The sequence below is a fragment of the Carlito syrichta genome, unplaced genomic scaffold (genome assembly GCF_000164805.1).
Source record: "Carlito syrichta isolate Samal-C Ts95f unplaced genomic scaffold, Tarsius_syrichta-2.0.1 Scaffold306949, whole genome shotgun sequence".
In the NCBI taxonomy this organism is placed as follows: Eukaryota; Metazoa; Chordata; class Mammalia; order Primates; family Tarsiidae; genus Carlito; species Carlito syrichta.
In genome coordinates this window covers 1,089,462-1,110,905 of record NW_007251045.1, presented here as the reverse complement: position 1 = coordinate 1,110,905, position 21,444 = coordinate 1,089,462, and the positions used below count along the sequence as shown (strand labels likewise).

The 21,444-nt window shown below is 45.6% G+C and overlaps 1 protein-coding gene across 1 annotated transcript in view; it reads left to right on the top strand.

The window, feature by feature from the left end:
- Positions 1-21,444, top strand: part of MYO18B (myosin XVIIIB) — a 253,741-nt gene that overhangs the window by 201,894 nt on the left and 30,403 nt on the right. Inside the window, exon 39 of the mRNA XM_008063601.1 lies at positions 15,322-15,452. Within this exon, the coding sequence (XP_008061792.1) occupies positions 15,322-15,452 (131 nt within the window). The remainder of the gene's footprint in view (positions 1-15,321; positions 15,453-21,444) is intronic.

Genomic DNA, 21,444 nt, shown 5'->3' with positions numbered 1-21,444 from the left:
TTAACATGGAGTTTCTCCAGTTTCCTCCCACGGAGTAATGATTTCAGCAGATAGAGAAAGTGAAATGCATTTCCCAGATGTTTCTAATTTTTTCCCCTCTCACTACAACATATCTGAATACTCTAAGATGATGATGTCCAATGTGGCAGCCACCAGCCTCATAGGCTCTTTAAGTAAGTTAATTAAAATGAAATAAGATAGCTGAGCACTGTGGCTCGCCTATAATCCCAGCACTTTGGGAGGCTGAGGCAAGAGGATTGCCTGAGCCCATGGGTTCAAGACCAGCCTGGGCAACTTGGTGAGATCTTATCTCTACAATAAATCAAAAAGTTAACTGGGTGTGGTGGTGCATGCCTGTAGTTCCAGCTACTTGGAAGGCTGAGGCGAATACCACTGCACTCCAGCCTGGGTGACAAAGTGAGATTCCAACTCAAAAAAAAAAAAAAAAAGAAGTAAGATTTAAAATTCAGTTCCTCAGTCACACTGGCCACCATATCAAGTCCTCAATGGCCACATGTGGCTAGTGGCTGCCATATTGGACAGCAGGTATAATCTCAAATATGCATAATCCTTTTGTGCTTAATTCAAGTGCTTTCCCTTTGTTTCTATTTTATTCCCAGTTCCCTCCCAGACTTTTCCTTAGGGCCACCTGCCACTTCATTTCTAATTCCTTTTTTACTTACACATGGCTTTTCAGACCATCGGGTCATTGTCATGTGGATGGAGGAACCTGTTTCTGAAACAACCAAGGGTAATATGGGCTCAGCTGAGCTCCTTTGGGTCAAATCCCAGTTGTGTCTTAGGCCACCCTAGTCTTGAGATGCCAAGGCTTCAAATGCTCTCATCTACTGTATGTATCTCAATTATTTTTTCCACAAAGGATTGTCAACATACATTTTTTGAAAAAAACTCTTTCAGGTCTGCCAATGAGCTTTCATACCTTTTCCTCCTCTGATGCAACAACATCTCTTCATTGTCAATATGGCCGCTCAACATTTAGACCCATAGAATCTTAGCATTGGAATGATAGCACCCCAGAACTTTGGTGTATAAGACCCTAGAACATTCAAACCAGAAATGTCTTAGGATTTATAGAATCTTGAGTCATTAGACACATATAGTATGAAAATCTTATGATGTTGAACCAAATCAATGTGCCACTTGCATAGGTCAAAAATGGTTCAATATAGTTGATTGTAGGTGGCTCAATCTAATGAAAGTATAAAAGGTTGAAATCCATACATTCTGAGAATTGTTAGCTCCTAGTGCTTCACAATTTTAGAACTTTGAGATTTTAGAACAGGAGCCAGTAAACTTTTTTGCAAAGGACCAGATAGTAACTATTTTCGGTTTTGCAGACTGCAGAGTCTCTGTCTCCTTTGGAACTCTGTCATTATAGCATGAAAGCAGCCATAGACAATGATGCATACATCCATTAGTGTGTACCAATAAAACTTGTTTTACGAAAACAGATAACAGGCTAGATTCGACCAACAGGCTGTTGTTTGCTACTCCTGTTCTGGAATATAAATCTACTAAGTACCAGGGTTTGCACGGGAAACTCACAGACTGGCCTCCTGTGCTTCCCAAAGATCCCATTCAAATGTGGATCATTTAAAGGGCAGTTTTGCCTGGTTCAGACCACTGTCCATCCCACAACAGTGTGTGACCTCCAGAGAGGAAACAGAAGACGCCACCTCTGGAGGCTGTGGCGCTGGGAGAGAGTCAAAGAGCCACGTCCCAGAGCTGAAGAAAAATGGGGGAGACTCTCAGAGTCAACTCCCGGCTTCCCAAGTGCTGGTCAGCCCCCATGAGCCCCTCAATCAGAGGCAGACTATGATCATGAGTGCCTGGGAGGGTAGAATTGTTTGACCTGGCAACTGAATTTGATGAGGCTGTTCATCCGAGAGGCACACACAACCGGACCATAACCTTGAGATGTGGAGGGAAAAGACAGAGCTCACTGCTTGGCAGTTGTTTTTCTTTCCTGCTGAGCCAATAAATGAATAAATGGACCATGAGTGGCCAAGTGGCTTATATAATTTTAGACTCTATCAAAGGGAAGATCACAAAAGTGTATGGAGGTAGCTTCAATGTCTTTATGTTCACTGCCATGAACCCCAGCGTTCTAGTGTCATAGTCGGAGAGGCATCTGCAAGGAGGGGCAGCGGATAACTGGAGACTAATATTTATCTCATGTCTACTATGTGACAGGCGCTGTGCAATGCGCTTTTGATGCACCATCTAATTAAACCTGCACTTTCAACCTTATGAGTGAGGTAACATTTTTATTTGTATTTTTCACATTTAACAAAAGAGGCTTACAAGAGGTGAAGTGATTTGCCCAAGGCCAGATGACTAGGAAAGATTGGCACCAAGGTTTGTGATCAGTCTCTTTAACTCCAAAACTTATGCTCTTAATCACAATGCCTGCGTTTCTCAAACATCACTGGTACACGCATCGCCTTGGGGTATTGTTAAGATGCAGATTCTGACTCAGCAGGGCTGGGGCAGGGCTTGAGAGTTTGCATTTCTAACCAATAATTCTACAATATGCTGCTGGTTTAGGGACTTCAGTTGGAATAGTTGGTACAATGTGATCTTTTGTCTTTATGTCAGACCCCCTGAGGTCACAAAAGGGGAAGTTGACATTGTTATGATGAGGTCATACAGCAAGAAGTGGTTTGTCCAGGATTCAGCCTCACATCTGTCTGACACCAGAGTCTATGTCTCTTGGAAAACAAATTCTATCACCTACCCTCATGCCTGTAGTTTGATTCTCAACTGAGAGCGATTTTGCATCCAGGAGAGCATTTGGCAATATCTGGAGACATTTTTGGTTGGTATAACTTGTGTGGGAGGTGCTGCTGATATCCAATGGATAGGGGCCAGGGATGCCACCAAACATTCTGAAATGCACAAGACAACCCCCAAACCCCCAGAACAAAGACTTATCTGCTCCCAAATGTCTGTAATGCTGCTTTCTAGCTGTCTTTTGGTTCAGAAAATAAAAACCCACCCAGAACCTCTTTCTTGAGGCCACTTAGCACCCTTGAATTAGAGGAGTTAGTGGGCATCTGAACGAATCCTTCTAAAACATGACTGTGAATAAAATGAGAACTGTAGCTACCAAAAACGTCCATTGTATAGTCAATAACTCCAACTTTCCACTACTTTGAGATGAAGCTGTGGTGTCCGCAACTCTGCAATATCCTCTTGCCTCAACAGATGGAAACCAATCAAGTCCAGAAATCATTGTCTTAATCTCGATCATTAGCATGCCTGACCACATGCTGTTTATTGGCATCTTTTACTGTTTATGTCACATGTGCCGCCGCTTTCTCTGACACTAGCTCCTGCCTCCACCCCGCTTCTCAGTGAGATAGCATTGACTCTGGTCCAAGCCTGGGGAAGGCTGAGATCTGGCATTAATCACCAATACCATTAGCTCTATTCCATGGCCTCCTGATCAGCTCTTGGAGGCACATATCTCATAATATAAGACTATTGATGAGGGTTGATTTGCCTGATTGTTTCTCTCTGCTCACTCAAGCTCATTTACCATGTTTCTTTGGCTTGTGGAGTTTACTGGTTGGGCTTCGGTTGTTAGAAGGTGTTTGGAAAGAGACATGAATCTCTGAAAAGAAAAGAAGGGGTATGATAAAATAATGATCTTGTATGCATTCAGCTCTTCACAGTTTATGAAACACCTGAACATAGCTTGGGCCTTGCAACTCTGTAGGAAGGATGCCTATGGTAGAGAAGGGGATGACTCTAGGATGTGCTCATTGGTTTTTGGAGAGTCTGAACAGATGTGGTATCCATTTCCAGGTGTTGAGTTGGATGTCGTTCTCTTTCTCACCTCTGAACTGCCTCTCCTGGAATGTGCCTAGCCGCATAGCTTTGGGGATGTGGTCATTTTAGTCACTGATGGCTTTATTCGAGGGGTGATCTTCCAACTCCCAAATTAGTAGGCTGGGTTTGCAACCTTGGTGAAGTCCTTCCCAGGACTGCTCTGAATGTACATGTCCCAGGGGTTGATACATTGTCAAAAATGATTTTGTCTAATTCTTAGGTAGGTTTTCATGACTTGTGACCTGACAGCAAGGGAGTGGGGCATAGGGTGAGCAGTTTTGGGTGGAGAGGGGAAACAAGAATGACTTTGGGGACCGGGCACAGTTGGGTCAGAGTGCACCAGATGCCTAAGGGGGAGAGAATGAGGGTCACAGGGGAGATGGGATGAGGCTGAGAAAGCACCAACACAAAAAAGTCCTCCAAACTTGCCACATTTCACAAGCTGTCACCCAAGAATTCAGAGAACAGGAAAGAGTGCTGATGTCTACTGAGCACTTGTTATATCCTATAAATGTGTCAGGCACTTTCCACGAGTGACTCTCTAACTAGCGCCATAGCACAGTTATGCTGTCATCATTCCCACTTTACAGATGAAAAATCTGAGGGTCAGGTGGGTGGCAAGACTTGCCTATGGTCACATTGTAAGTGGTGGTACTGGGTTATAAGCCCATGTTTATGTGACTTGAAGGCCCATGTTGGAAATACCCACAGCATCCTGCCCAGGTCATGAATTTAGAGCTGGAAGAATTTAAAGCTGAAATATTTGTGTGGTGACTTCTGACTACTTGTAGGCTGATTACAGCCTTACTCATAAGGAGCTCAATATGGCAGAAAGTAAGAAATTGGAAAAAAAATTACAAGCTGATGGGATATGTGCTTAACTTACTGGCTTGTACACATGCTGGTGGCAAAGAGATGAAAGCTAATTCTACCCAAGGAAACCAGAGAAGGCATAATAGAGGAGGTGATTGTAGAATGGATCTTGAAGGATTAGTAGGAGTTCACTTGTCAGAGAAGGGAGCAGGCAGAGAAAAGCATTCCAGATGGAAGAATGGTAGGTGCAAAAGCACAGAGGCATAAAAGAACATGGCATGTGTGGGATCTGGGTAAGACTCTGTGAATGAATGAAGTGTGGGGTAGAGGGTATGCACAGCAGAAAGAGAAGAACCTGGGGGTGGGTTGGGACAGAGACTACAAAGGACTTGATAGGCTGAACTACAAAGTGTGGACCACGGGAAGTAAGGAGCCACACAAGACTTTTAAGCTGAGCAGTGACATCAGATCAAAGCAGTTCCTCCTTGGATACCTGTGGCATATGACTTGGAGAGCAGACTAGGTGGAAGGGAGGACTACCCCTTTAAGACTACGAGAATCCTCAGGAGACCATAATGAAGAAACAGAGTAAGGGAAAGATCCTGGTGAGCATATAGATGAGATACTCGAGATCAAGAGACCTGGCATAAGTAATAAGTTGTTCCCTCGTTACTCTTTGGATGCAAAACCCAGTGGCCCTCTGCAAAGGTTCAAAATCCAGTTTCCCTTGTCTGCAATCTCACGGGCTAGTGGGCTGAGAAGAACTATGAGCTGCATTTCCATTTAACTTGAAAGAAGACATGTCAAAGGTGGCTTGATAATGCCTGGCTGGAACAATGGCCCCATGATGTGGGAAGTATAATGTCAGTATATGCTGTGCAGAGAATTTTTGCATTTGAGACTTAATTATGTTGATATAATTATCCCCCTTTTGGGAAAACTGGGTGGCACAGATATGTCATTTTTGTACTTTGAACAGAAGAATGAAATGCTTTTTTTTTTTCTTTTTTCGGGAAGTGATTGGGTGGGTGACTCTGGGAAGTCAGGAGCAGGGTGTTCAGTGTTCAGCCCACGTTGGAATGTCTGTTTGCAGCTGGGGGTTTTGTGTAGCCTTAGCTGGGTTTCGACTTTGAGAAGGTTGGAGTCTCATGGTGGCCCCTTTTTGTCCCTTTCTGAAGATGCTGCATCAGAAGTCACAGCCTGGAGGGATTTTTTAAGGGCTGGGAAAACTATGAGCTCTGAATAGTTACAGCTGTCAGGAACTTCAGAGATATTTTTAAAAATCATTCATTGGCAAACCTTGTGACTCAAAGACCAGAGGTAGATTATACACTGGTACCTTCAAGACCGATTCCGCCTCCTCCCCCTCTCCCCATCTCCATCGAAATGGCCTGAGAGGACCTCCCCCCACATTCTCTTTCTGGGTGTGAGGGTCCTGAGGAGTCTGTGCCCTCTAATCCTCCTACTCCATCAGGGAACCCCCAAATCAAGAGCAAATCCCCTTCCTCATCTCTGAAGCCCCAGTCCCTGGCACCATTCATTATTGCCCTAGTAGCTGGAGTGCTGAAACGACCCATCTAAAATGGTGAAATAGAGAAGAGGGGTGGACTTTCCAACAGAGAGGGGACCCGGGTTCTAGTTCTTTCTCTGCCACCCAGCGACTGAGCAGTCGGCTTTCTGCTCTAAGCCTCAGTTTTGGTCCCTGGTACTTGGAATGTGTGTCCAGAGAGGCTCATGGGATGAGTGAATGCCCATTTTTAACTTTCCAGTAAAGCTGTAAAGACCTGTAGGCAACAGCTAAGGGCATTCTAAAACAATCAGACTGAAAAATAAGAGAAAGGAAAGCCTGCAAGCAGGTACCTAGAGCTGCAGGACTGCCTGCCTCAAGATGAGGGAAAATCCTAGCAGGGCCTGTGGGCAGTGGATGGTTTCAAAAGTCCTGCTTGGCTGCAGAACCAAGCCCACTCTGCCTTGAACATAAAACCATTTTGCCTGTGTATGTAGATGTGTCTATGCATGTATGCAGAAATGAACACAGACTAGAAATATACCAACACATCCATTATGAGTGGTTGTCCCCAAGTAACAGACTTAAGGTGACTTTTAATGCTTTCTTGCCACTTTATTTCCTAAATGCTCTATAGTGAACCCTGTTAGAACCAGAAAAGCAAAGCAATGTTGCAAGTGGTGTTGATTTAATTTGCTAGAGCTGCTATAACAAAGTAGCACAAATTGTCTCACAGTTGTGCAAACTGGAAGTCCAAAAAATCAAGATGGCAGCATGACCCCACTGCCTTTGAAGGCTCTAGGGAAGAAACTGTTCCAGGCTTATCTCCTAGCTTTTAGTGGTTGGCTAGCCATCTTTGATGCTCTCTGACTTGTAGATACGTCACTCCAATCCTCAGTCTCCACATGCCATCCCTTCTGGGTTCTTCATATGCTTGTCCCTCTGTATGTATCTCTGTGTCCAAATTTCTCCTACTTATAAGGATGGACTCCAGTCATGTTGGATTAGGGCCCATCCTAATGACTTCATTTTTACTTGATATTTCCATAAAGACCTTATCTCAACAGGCTGAAGTACTAGAGATTAGGATTTCAACCTGTCTTTTCTGGAGACACAGTTTGACTCACAAACAAATGTGTTTATGAAAATGGGAAGAAGTTCAGGGTGGCTACAAGGGTCTTCCTTTGTGGATGTAGGAGTTAACTGAGATGGAGTCTGAATGTGAAGACCTTTTGATGTTACCATGAGAGCCAGCTTCCCATTTGGACCCCAGTGATCATCCTCTCTGGCATTCACACCTTCTGTGATGTCTCCTCCCATGCTGTATCAGAGTTGATTGTGTGACCTGTCAATTATGTCAATAATAATAGGCTGTCCCTCCTGAAGCTTGGTTATGAAAGACACTTGCTTCTGCCTTGTTCTCTCTTGGTTCACTTGCTGTGGAAAAATCAGCCACCATGTCTTGAGGATACTCAAGCTACTCAGTGAGAGACCCCTGAGGCAGAGAATTGAGCCCTCCTAACAACAACCAGTAAGGAACTGAGGCCTCCAGCCCAGAGACTTTTCAGTGAGCCTGCTTAGAAGGGGCTGCTCCAGCCTCAGCCAAGCCTTCAGACAGTCATAGCCCTGGCTGGAATTTTGATGATAACACTATGAGAGATCCTGTAGTTGTTTCCTATTGCTGCTGCAACAAGTAACCCCAAACATGGATGCTTAAAACAACACAGATTTATTCTTTTATAGTTTTAGAGGTAAGAAATCCAAAATGAGTCTTAAGGGATCAAAAATAAAGATATAATCAGAACTGTTTTCTTCCAGAGGTCCCAGGGGACAATCTCCTCCAGCCTCTTCCAACTTCTGGAGGCAGCCAGCTTTTCTTGGCTCCTGTCTACATCCCTCTAATCCCTGCTTTTGTCTCTATGTTGCTGCTTTCTTCCCCATTAACTCTCTTGCTTTTCTCTTTTAAAGATCCTTATGATTATACTTAAGGCACACCCAGATAATCCAGGATCATCTTCCTACCTCGAGAGCCTAACGTAATGATACCTGCAGTGTAAGGTAACATATTTGTATGCTCCAGGATTAGGATATGGATATCTTTGAGAGGGCTTTATTCAGCCTACCAAAGACTTTGAGCCAGAACCACCCAAATAAGCCACTCCTAAATTCTTGACCTACAAAAACCATGAGACATAATAAATAATATTTGATATTTAAAAGCCCTAGGTTTGCTTGCAGCAATAAATAACTAATACAGAATTGGGATTTATAATCCAGTACTTGATTTATAGCACTTGAAAATCATAATTCTGGGTGTCTTACAACATTTTCCTTGAAATATATACAAAAGTGTGCAAATCTCATACGCAGTTTGATGAGTTTGTACAAACTGAAAATACTGTTGTTTGTCTTAAATAATGAAGGTTAGAGTAATCCTGGATGCTCTAGCGCCTCTACCAATCATTTATCTATTCACCGTTCAGTCTTTTTTTTTTTTTGAGTTGGAGTCTCACTCTGTCGCCCAGGCTGGAGGGCACTGGCATGCTCCCGGCCACTGCAGCCTCAACCTGCTGGGCTCCGGCAATCCTTCTGCCTCAGCCTTCCAAGTAGCTGGAACTACAGGCACACACTACCACGCCTGGCTAATTTTTTGATTTATTGTAGAGATGAGGTCTCGCCAAGTTGCCCAGGTGGGTCTCAAACCTGCGGGCTCAGGCAATCTACTCACCTCAGCCTCCCAAAGGTGCGGGCCAATCCAGTCTTATCCCTTCTCTTCTCTGCTGTGTAACTGCAGAAGATGACACTTCCTGGAGTCCTTGCCACCTGGTAGGTTCAGCCAGAGAAGGGCAGTGATGGACAATAGAAGGACAAAACATGAATGAAGACAGGATATCTGTCCCTCTCTGGCCCTGCCTCAAGGTGTCCCTGCAAATAGCTGGACCTCCTAATTCCCGATCCCATTAGGACTTTCCTCCTTCATGAAGCCAGCTCCCGCTGGGCAGCTCTGTTGAGCCTCATCTCCCACTAGATGGCCCAGTTCTTTGGCTCTTCCTTCCAGCCCTAGGTGGGCAGTGCCTTCCTGCAGTTGCTGATGTCTCTTGGCTTCTCAACTTTCCCACTACACACCCGGCTCACAAATTTCCTTTATTAAATTCTCTTGGTTGAAGTATTAAACATTTATTACATATATGAAAATACTTAGCCGGGCTCAGTGGCTCAGCCTGAAGGCTGAGGTGAGTGGATTGCCTGAGCCCATGGGTTCGAGACCCGCCTGGGCAACTTAGCGAAACCTCATCTCTACAATAAATCAAAAAATTAGCCGGGTGTGGTAGTGCTCACATGTAGTTCCAGCTACTTGGAAGGCTGAGGCAGAAGGATTGCCAGAGCTCAGCAGGTTGAGGCTGTGGTGGCTGGGAGCGTGCCACTGCACTCCAATCTGGACAACAGAGTGAGCCTCCAACTCAAAAAAAAAAAAAAGAAAGAAAGAAAGAAAATACTTGATATATTTTCACCAAGCTTCAGGATTGCTTTGAGACAGTCTGATCTATATGATAAACTACATAGTACATTCAACCCCATTTTTTTTTCAAGTTGAATCAGAAAAGTTTTGCTGGTTGCTTATTACACAGACTCTAATAAATATGTACTTAATATTTATTACATAAGCTATGTGTCAGACACTGGAAATATTTGACTGTGTGTCTATATATACACATTTGCACATGTACCTATTTATATCAATTTATATTACCGTATGTGTGTTTAATTTTTTACACCAGTCTCTGTAACATTAAGTTACTACTTGTCTTTACTAACTCAGAAAAGAATAACAGAATGAATTTTCATCAAATTTCAGAAGTGTTTTGAGATAGCTATAGTGTAAATTATGTGACACATGTGAAATTAACTTTGGGGATCTTGGGAGACACCTCTCTTAGAAGGTTCCAGAGTCAATATCTTGAGCTGCAGAAATTGACAAATGAGAGTCCTATTTGCAGACAGAAGAGGGTCCTCTGAAGATTGACATGCTCTGGGCAGAGAAAACATACATTAGTTTTAAATATTAGCCTCTAAGTGAGCATCTCAAGAGGAGATGATTTTAACTGGTGCTGTTCATTATCATATGAACCACTTCTCACATGGGCAACTCTGTGCAGCATGCTCCAGGGGGAGTAACCTGGGAGCACAAGAGGGCACAGTTTTCTCAAGTAATGCTGCGGAGGTTGGCAAGTATACGTTTTATCAGCATACGACGTATTATTTTATTGCTCTCATTTTATACATGGTATAGATATGAGGGGGGACCCAAAAACCCTGGAATTTATTTATAAAAAACTGTATTTATTCTTACAAGTTTAAACTTCAGTCACCTTTGAAGTATCCTCTGGTTGATGCAATACACCTATCAAGATGCTTTTTCCACTGCTCAAAACAGTTTTGAACTCGTCCATTTTGATGCCTTTTAGTGTTTCTGCAAATTTTTGTTTCACCTCTTCCACATCAGCAAAACATTTCCTTTGAGGACTTTTTTTTTTTAATCCTGGGAAACAAAAAACAAAAGTCACTCGGGGTGAGATCAGGTGAACAGGGAGGGTAGGGTACAGGGTTCATGCCAGTTTTGGTCAAAAACTGCTGAACACTCAGTGTAGTGTGGACTTGTAAATCACCCGTCATGAAATGGGCAAAATATTGAAAGAATCTCCAAAAAAAATTCACTGAAACCTCTCACAACAACACTAACTAGTACACTGATGCTGATGTGTTCCTAGAACACCTGCCTAGTGGGGAAGCCCTGTTACTACAAGGGGCCACCCTCCAAAAGATAATTCTAGTTTTTTGGGGGACCCTCTCATATTATCTGTATATAGTGTGTACATCATATATACTGCGTGTGCATTAGTGAGTATGTACACTATGTAATACCTGATCCTTCCTTCATTCCCCACTAATAGCCACACAGTAACACCATTCACTCCATCCCTAAACATATATTGAGTGCCTGCTGTGTTCCAGACGCCAGCAATACAGATAGAGATTAGTTCCCTGCAAGAATGAAAGTTCCATGGTAATGAGGACTTATCTGTATCACCCATGCCTAGATCAGTGCTGGCACATAGCAGATGCTCATTGAATGAATGTAGGCAAGAATGAATAGTATATGCATATATAATATATACTAGGATGTGTGATAGTCTGTATCTAGTTTAATGTGTATCTCACTATATTGTAGTTTTAGATTAGTCTGGGCATATGGTGTATTTCCTAGTAGGTTTCTACTATATATACATCTAACTAGCTAAATAATTTTGTGTCCTAATTTCCCCCAAGCCCCTAAACTCCTCATGCTTCAAGTCCCTAAAGAGTCCTAACAACAGAGAAGACCAAGCTCACTCCTGACCTCAAGACACAACCCCTTTTACACAGAGCAACCCTCTCCCAATCCCCAGTGTCATTGTCAGATGTCATCATTGCTTCTGGCTAACTTCCTGCTCCATGGAGGGTGGAAGAAAGACCAACTCTCAGGGCTGAAAGAGGGCACTTCTTTTGTGCCTCCCACTGCTTGTGCTCCTCTCTCCTGAGCCTCCTGAGTGGTCTCTGCAAGGAGCCTTGTTTTATCTGCCCCAGGGAAACTGTTTGGGGGCATTGCATCCATTTAACCTAATGACTTGGTCTCTGCAATCAGCAGGCTCCATTTGGCTTTCAAGCTGAAGCAGGAAAGATTTGCTGATTGCTGATTACACAGACACTAAATTTCTCGAATCTTCTCTCTGGGATGTTCCCGCTGAGTCTGATGCATTCCCTGCAGAGGGAGGATGGGATGCAGAGGGCAAGGGGGCATGGCAGAAGGCAGGGGTAGTGGCAGGTCCCTTGAAGCCCATCCTTGGTCCATGTACCCTCGCCTCTTGATAGCTTTCTGTTCTCATCTCCTCTCACTCTGTCTAGCCGACTCATCATCTCTGCTGCCCTTGTCTTCTGTTCACGTCTTTTCTCAGCAGGTAGTGAAAAAGCTTTGGAGACAGAGTCCTGCATTCCAATCTCTTTATTCACCCTGGCAAGTCTCCTAAGTGACTTAGTGACTTGGGGACGATACCCCCCCTTTCTGATGCTTCTTATTCTCACCTGAGAATTAAATGACAGCAGTGCCACCATTGGTCGGGGTTTTCTTGTCTGTCAAGGTCAGTTACTCCTCATAACAGCCCTGTCAAGGAGGGTCAAAATTACTGCCCCCATTTTTCCAGTGAGACAATTGAGGGTCAGAGAGGTTGAGTAACAGCCAGTGAGCAGCTGAGTTGGGATTCGAACCCAGGCAGCGACTCCAGAGCCTACTTCCACTTTCATGATATTTTGGAGTCGACTCATTCCAGGCTCCCATTTCTTTTGCCCACCTGCTTGGTCCCAGCCCAGACTCACCCACCCCTGAGACACAGTACCTGCCTCTATCCCTCTCCTCCACCCATCAGGGGGGACCCCTGAGGGGATAGACTTTAGGCCTCGCTGTTCTTGCATGATACTGGCAAGGGCAAGGCTCACCCAAGCAAACCCCCAGGGGACGTCTTGCTGTTTCCTCCTGTCTCAGCACCTGGGAGTTCTCACCTGGGAACCCAAGACAGGGTTACTCTTCTCAGCTTTGTAGTCTTTCAGCTGTGAGACCAGTCATCTTGCTGCTCTGGCCCTCAGTTTCCTCATCTCTCAAATGGACATTCATTCAGCCGCTGTTTGTGGGATCCAGCGTACTTAACAACAACCCAGACTTCTGACAGAATCTAAGGCAGAAATCCAGATTTCTACTTTTGTGTTTTAAAAAGATGCAGGTGCCATGTCTCCTTGGAGGAGGTGGCTGCTGCCTGGTGACACCATGATCCTGACCTACCAGGAGAGAATGAGTCCTGAGCAAATACTCCCATAACCTGCTGGATTCGCACCCAGCCGTTTTCTATGTGTGTTTATGAACTGACATCCTGGGGTGAGCACCCCCTCGCTGTCCCTTGGTGTCCTTTATTTCCTCTGACAGCCCGCCAGCCTCCAGCCTGGGGCCCCTGCTTGCATCGTCTCTCACCTTGTCAGGGCTGAGATGGGGATTTCACAGTTGGTGGTTTCAATCACCACGACGGACTGCCAGCCCCTTCTCACGCCACCTCAGCTTCCTCCATGTCACCCCCTCCTTCTCACCAGCTGGTCAGCATGGCCCCAGGGCCTGTTCAGTCTTCACCTGCTCCCTCTCCCTCTCTCTCTCTCTCTGGAAAAATCTTAAAAGACTCAACATCATTTAAAAGGCACAGACTTTCAGTGATGTGAATGGACTAGCTGACCTGCCGAGGAGAGCTGAGCCTGTCCCTCTCTGTAAGGGAGAACCATCCAGTCCTTGCTGAGTTGGGTATGCACACAAAGCCTGGGAAAGATCAGTGGACCCAGAGCCCCAGGGAGCACCAGGGTTCAGATCCCGAAGCCTTCAAATCCCAGTTCTTCTGCTTGTCCTGTGTGGCCTCACTGGCCTTAATTTCCCCTTGCATAACATATAGAAAAATGATCTCAGGGTCAGAGAGGAGCTGTGATCCCTTCATGGCCACACGGTGACTGAGTTCAGTGAGGAACTGGGAAGTGCACTTAGAACCGATCCTAAATCTTCAAGCCCCTACCATACTCACTCTCATCAGTTAGTATGTGCATGTTCCTTTACACAACAGTCCAAAAATAAACTTTACATAGCTAGAACTGTTTAAGAGAAAAATCCCATCTGTAACCCCACCTCACCCTGATCCATAAATATTCTCAACTCTCCAAGTGTGTGTGTCTCATTTGCATGGATTTGGGCATAATACTTTTTTGCTCCATTCCATTTGTGACACACTATCTCACAGAAGCATTCCCTGCTGCCCCAATCCTTATTTCTAATGTTAATGTCTGCCTAACAGCATCAAAGTGACACGCTGTGATTTCCCTAACATCCCCAATGGCTGGGTGACAAGGCCGCCTTCAGCTTCTCCCTGGTGTCAGAAGTACCGCTCCAAGCACGGGGACAGAAAAGACTGCCTTTGATTCATCCTCCATAAGATGGATTCCCAGAAGGTGGGATTCTGAGTTTAACCCAGGGTTTCAGACTCAGCACTGCTGACATGTGGGCTGGATAATTCTTGGTCATGGGGACTGTCCTATGCCTTGTGTGATGTTGAACAGTATCCCTGGCCTCTACTCACTAGATGCCAGCAGCACACACCCCAGAAGTGTCTCCAGACATTGCCAGATGTCCTGTAGAGTGCAAAATAAATCCCCACTGACAATCGTGTTAATGAGTAGAGGTGTGTAAAATAGGTTCCAAAGGGCCCAGACAGAATCTCTTAGGGCAGTACCAGGGAGTACTGAGCACTGAGAGAGTAGTCAGATGTACTGAGCACTGAGAGAGGAGCTCAAATTCTAGCACTGCCATGAAGTCTTTGCTTCTCAAGGCCTTAACAACTCGTCTATGAAATGGGAGCAAGAATAGCGACTCGCCTATTGGACTTGTGTGGTGTGAGTAAGGTTACCACAGGCAAACACTCAACACAGTGCTGGCCCCAGAAAGTGCCCAATAAATGCCTGTTGTGTTTGCCTGCTCTTCAGGGAACCCCATTGGGTTCTCCATCTTTGCTTTGGCTGCTGTTAAGGATGGAAATTGGGGGCATCTAGGGGAGAGTTGAAAGGAACTCATTCTTGTTCTGATCACCCCCCAATCTCTTGTACCAGATCCATCCCTACGACTTAGGTCAGAACCAGCCTCTGGAACTATTCCTGGTTTATACATTTACTATTCCATGCAAGATGGGCAGATTACCCTCTGTACACTGGGCAGCATAGTGGTGCAGATTCAGAGCATGGTCCCTGGGGTCAGCCATACTGGGTGCAGTCCCCTCTGCATGGGTGAGTGAGCTCTGCATCCCTGGGCCATGCCCCGGAGCATCCATTCCCTCCTTTATAAAACAGGGACCATCTAGCTGTGGATCCTGTAAGCCCACCTGCAGAGAGCCCCTCATGGAATACCCGCCTCCTAGTAGGTCACTAGGCTCAATGGACACTAGGCTCAGCCCAGGGTATATTTCCTCCCTAATGAACTCATGGGAAGGTGGGGGTGTTGTTCTAGGCCAATGTGTGCTCGCATCCTCTCTCCCCAGGAGAAGTATGTGGAGGAGCTGGCGGCAGTGAGGCAGACCCTCCAGACAGACCTGGAGACATCCATCCGGCGGATTGCCGACCTGCAGGCAGCGTTGGAAGAGGTAGCATCCAGTGACAGTGATACAGAGAGGTAACCTCAAGGGGGTGGGCAGAGTGCAGGGTGCAGCAAGTGGGTGGCACCCTGGGGAGCTCAGCAGCCTTGAGCTGGGCTGGGGCCACATGTGCTTGGAAACCCAATGGTGTTCAGAGGCTGGAGGGATCATGGGCTTATATGGGAAAAGAGAGATAGGATGCCACCCACTGGTGTTGACCTTTCCTTGGGACCACAGAAACCACCTGGCTGGCTCAGCAAGCTTCCGGTGAGGCAACATGGCCAGAATGAGGGCTCCAGTATGTGACCTTGGGCAAGTTACATGTCCAATCTTGGTCTAATTTCTTCCTTTATAAAGTGGACATAATAATGTTAGACTGAACCACGTGAAATTGCCAAGATTTGATTATTTTTGACCTACAGACTGGAAGTTTCATGTGTTCAACCTACTGCCTACCCCACAGGGTTGTTAGTGAGGGTTAATGGAGTTCATAGATGAACATTACTTCAAGCAGTGCTGGGGATGTAAGTGCTATATAAGTGGAGGCTATGTTTGTACAGAATAATAAGCATTGTTCTTCAAGGGTAATGGCTGATTCAAGGCTGGGCTGGTGATTGGCAAGACCACCCAACTTCAATGTCAGGTGCCTTTCTCAGAAGAAAGGCTGCTCCCCACCACCTCCACTCGAGTCCCAGGCTGCCGCAAACCACAGGCAGGCTGCTTGACTGGAGGGAGTTTGTGGTGTCCTAGCAGGGCTTAGGGCTCAGGCTGTCCAGTCCCTAGCATCATGTTCCCAGGGGCTGCCTTTGTAGCCTTAGCTTGTCTCTTCTCTGGGAACTGCAGCTGCCTGCTTTGTGGTGGCATCTGTGCCCCGATTCCAGCCTCTGTGGTGAAGACATTTTCTTTGCGGAACTTTGCAATAAGGAACCTGCAGGTGTGGTTCCCTCTCAGCTCTTACAAGCTCCCTGCACACACCTGAGCAGGCCACAGTGGAAAGCAGTTTTTCTCAGTCTTCCTCTCTGGGAAGGTTGGTTCATGCTGCAGTCAGAACAGTCAAATGCCAGACTTTGGAGTGCAACCCTCTGTGATTCCACATGAGGACTTGACCTTGGAGAGGTTCAAAGTCACACAGCAGATTGGAACTCGGCCCTAAGTTAGAACCCAGATCTGCTGAATTTCCTACCCAAACCTTTGCTATGCACACCCTCTTAAAGGGTAGAGGCAGGGGGCAGCCCCTGACCTTTGGGAGATGTGGGTATGGTTGGACAAGGGAAACAGAGAGGAATACATATCAGCTGTACTGTAGCCAGTAGGAAGAACCAGACATCTGTATTGTCTATATTGGAGCTGACTATGAATAGCCAAGGAAAAAAACTGGAAGAAACACACCAACATTCTAACACGGAGGGAAGGCGTTACGGGTGACAATTTTGCTTCAAGTTTATTTATATTTTTAAAGATCTGTGCAATGAACATGCACACATATCTCTAGCTATACTGGTGCTCTCTTTGGGAGATTTTTCCCATATGAGTTATGTATGCTATACACCTAATTTTAGAATATGCATAGCCTCTTCCCTCATACAGTCCTGGGCTGGTCATAGCTGCTCAAAGATTTATAGCCTCAGGTTCTCCACTGGAGATGTCCATGCTCAGCAGCATCAAGATGGATACTCAGTGGACTCTCAAACTCCATGTTCGTGGTGATGCATGGAGGCTGATGCCTGTGATCCTAGCAACTTGGGAGACTGAGGCAGGAGTATTGCTCGAGCCCAGGAGTTTGAGTCTCCACTGAACTATGATCATATCACTGTACTCCACCCTGGGCAACAGAGAAAGACCCTGTCCCAAATAAATAAATAAATAAATAAATAAATAAATAAATAAATAAATAAATAAATAAAGTGGAAGAAGAATAAGAAGAAAAGAAAAAGAAAAACTTAGCTTGGCATGATGGCATGTGCCTGTAGCCCCAGCTACTGCAGAGACCAAGGTGGGAAGATCCATTGAGCCCAGGAGTTCCAGGCTGCGGTGGGCTATGATCACACCACTGCACTCCAGCCTGAGTGATAGAGTTCACTGATTCAAATAAAATAAAATAAAATAAAACTTCTTGTTCTTGCCTCTAAATAAAAGACTTTATCTAAAACATCTTCAGTGTGTGCAAAAGTGGCTTCCATGCACATTCCAAGTATTTCCACCATTCCCCGCTAATTTGCTGGTGAAAGAGCAGTCCTGATTCTGTGCTGCTTCCAACTTATAATCATCTTCAGGTCCCCCCCCCCCCACTCCCCCCTCCTCCTATTTTTTGAGTACCATGGCAGAATTACAAACCCCTTTTGTCAGTATTACTTGTTTGGTGTTTGGGCTGACTTTTCTATTCATAGAAACAATAGAGCTTTTGCATTAATTCTAATGAGGATGAACTGATATCTTTGGCCAGTGAGCAACATTTGTGAACCATTTCCACTTGCATGGTAAGAAATTAGCCGGGCATGGTGGCACACACCTGTAATCCCAGCTACTGCGGAGGCCAAGGTGAGAGGATCACTTGAATCCAGGAGTTCGAGGCTGTGGTGAGCAATGACACCTCACTTTTCTAATAAATAATAAAAGTTTTTTTTTTAAATGACAAAATTAGAAAGAGGCAGAGGGTTCATACTTGGAGGTATGGGTGACAGGCTGAAGAAGGTGTGACAAGAAGCAAGGAACAGTCTCAACTGGGGAATGAGATCTTGTAGGTGAGGTCACAGAGGGCCACAGATACCACTCCAATCTCTGCTTGGGGAAGGGGGTCCTCTTTAGCCTTAAAGGGACCCTGCCCTCACCCTCATCCTAATAGGAGACACCTCTCTATGCCTCCTTTCTAGGTAACAAGACTCATATTCATCCTTTCATCTGAGATCCAGGCCTCAGGCATCCAGGAATCCAATCTGAACCTTAGATTCCTGTCTATATTTTCCTAATCTTCTGTCTCTATGGCCTTAAGTCTTCCTGCGGGGCTTCTGATGCTTTTTTCCTAACTAAATCTCTAGTTTCTACACAGCACCTGACTCATAGTTGGGAGGAACCACACTCATATCAGGACTGCTGTGAGTTGTGAAATGACTACAGAGCAAGAAATATATTTTGTACCTGGAGGAGTGCCATGCATTGTGTAGGATTATTGCAACAGGAAGTGGGGAAAGAATTGGGGGAGAACATGGGCTCTGCATTTCAGCAAGCCTGGTCTCCAGTTAGGTATCCAATGGTTAATAGCTACATGGCCTTGAGCAAGTTATTCCACCTCTCTAAGCCTCAGTCTTCTCATCTCAGCCTCAGTCTTTTCATCCTGAAGATGGGTTAGCAATAAGAAGTGAAAAGAATATGGGTTTCTTACACAGTACCTTGTACATGGTAGGAGATCAACAATCATCAGTTGTATTCATTTGATTTTCTTTTCTTTTGTTTTTTGGTTTTTTTTTTTTTTTTTTTAGTCAGAGTCTCACTCTGTTGCCCAAGCTGGAGTGCAGTGGGGCAACCATGGTTTATTGCAGTCTCAACCTCCTGGACTCAAGCAGTCCTTCTGCCTCAGCCTTCTGGGTAGCTGGGACCACAGGTGAGCACCACTATACCTGGCTATTTTTTTATTTTATTTTATAGAGATGAGGTCTCACTATGTTGCCCATGCTGGTCTTGAACTTCTGGCTCAAGCGATCCTCCCATCTCAGCTTCCCACATTGCTGAGATTACAGGCATGAGCCACAACACTCAGCCTTTCATTTGATAAATTCTTACCAAGCACCTGTTCCATGCCAGACAATGTGCCAGGTGCTTGTGTTCTTCCATTTGCTTCTTGGTGTCATTATTCTCCATCTTCCAGACAAAGACAGGTTGAACAACTTGCTCAAAGTCAGGGAGAAATAAACACTGGGAGCTGCATCTGGAGTCTGGGTTTGTTGAGTTGCTAGGGAATAGAGAAGAGCCCAGGGATCGTCCTGCCTCTATGGACCATGCATTTTCGTGGAGTGTGTGTGCGTGTGTGTTCATGAGTAAAGTGAACAGACTGACAAGTAAAACATGAGAACACAATTGGAGTTAGGAAGGCAGAGAAACATGGTGCTGTGATGAGTTGCAGGGCAGATAGATTCAACCTCTCTGAGAGGAAGGCACTGGAACCTGAATGAAAAGGAGCCAGCCAAGAAAGGTCTGGGGAAAGTGAGCAAGGACAGAGAGAGGCACTTCTAGAGAGTGGGAGAAGATCAATCAGCGTTTCTGAGTAAGCGAGAAAGAAGAAGCTCTCTCTCCTTTGCTCTTTCTCCATCCTACCTCCTTCCCCTTCCTCCTATCTTCTTTCCTACCTTTCTTCTCTGGATGACAGAAACCTCCAGTTCCTTAAAGTGCCCCAGAGCCCCAGGCAGCACTGGCTACATCATTTGTTGGGCCCAGTGTGAAGTGAAATGCGGGGTTCCTTGTTCAAAAATTATGAAAAGTTTTAAGAGGATGAAAGAGAGATTGGACTAAGGGGGGCCCTTCTGGGTGTGGGTTGTAAGCCCCTGAAGCCAGCCCTGACCCCAGGGTGTTTAGTTCATAGGGTGGTTCTTTCCTAATTCTCAACAGTCTTTGGTTTTAACACACTGCCTTCTAACTTGGATTTGAGATGGCAATGCAGTGTAGATTTTTTTTTTTTTTTGAGTTGAGGTCTCACTCACGGCCACCTCAGCGTCGACCTGCTGGGCTCCCCCAGTCCTTCTGTCCCAGCCTTCCAAGTGGTTGGAACTGTAGGCACGTGCTACCATGCCTGGTTAATTTTTTGTTCATTGTGGAGACAAGGTCTCGTCAAGTTGCTCGGGCTGGTCTCGAGTGCATGGGCTCAGGCAATCTACTCGCCTTGGCCTCCCAACGTGAGGGGATTACAGGCTGAGCCACTGAGCCTGGCCGCAGTGTAGATTTTTTTTTTTTTTTGAGTTGGAGTCTCACTCTGTCGCCCAGACTGGAGTGCAGTGGCCGCTTCCGGCCACCGCAGCCTCAACTTGCTGGACTCTGGCGATCCTTCTGCCTCAGCCTTCTGAGTAGCCGGAATTACAGGCATGCACTACCATGCCTAGCTGATTTTTTGATTTATTGTAGAGATGAGGTCTCGCTGCCCAGGCGGGTCTCGAACCCACGGGCTCAGGCAATCCACTCACCTCAGCCTCCCAAAGGCGTGGGATTACAGGCTGAGCCACCGAGCCTGACTAGTAGTGTAGATTTTAATAATATCATAGGACAGGGAAAACTGGGGAAAAAATTGCCCTCAACGAAGTCTCAACAGATTTCAAGGAATTAATATTGTGCAAAGCATGTTCTCTGACCATAGTGCAATTAAAGTGGTTTATCAACAATAAAAAGAAGTATTTGTTTTGCTAGTTTTTAAGTCTTGAGTCCAGAAAGAACCCCTGGTCCCTGTCCTAGCACCAGCCTGTGTTCCCCCATGCCGTGTGCTCCATCCACATGGCACCTGCTCCCAATTGCCTAATCACCCCGGCTAAAGGGTTTGGACTGGAGCCTGAAAGGTGGTCCAAGGTTCTTCTCCAAACTGAGTTCTCAATTAGGATTCAAACCCACCTGAGAGAGAGAAAGAGAGAATGAGAATGAGAATGATGCTTCAGCTGCTGGTGAGGTTCTTTAAGAGACTTGTTCAAATTACAAAAAGTCACATTTACCCATGTTGGGAATTAGATCTGAGTGTAACAGGCCTTCCAGGCTAGAAATGTGGCTACGTGCTCAGAAAGCCAGGTGGCCTATACGGCAGCATTTAAACATGCACTCTTCTGCACCAGGACCCTGCATGGTAACCTGGACTGTGGCATCAACTCCTTAGATGAATGGAGAAATGCTTTAAGCTGCTCCCCAGGCCTAGAGCACATCCATTACTCATGGAGAAAGGCATGGGTTGGCTGACAGACAGTCTCATCAATTCCTGGCCCAGAGACTGTGGCTGCTCTGTCAGTTACCTTGGCTGGGGTAGGGAAAGGGAGTGGTTTGGGTGGGATATGGAGAGGTCAGTGG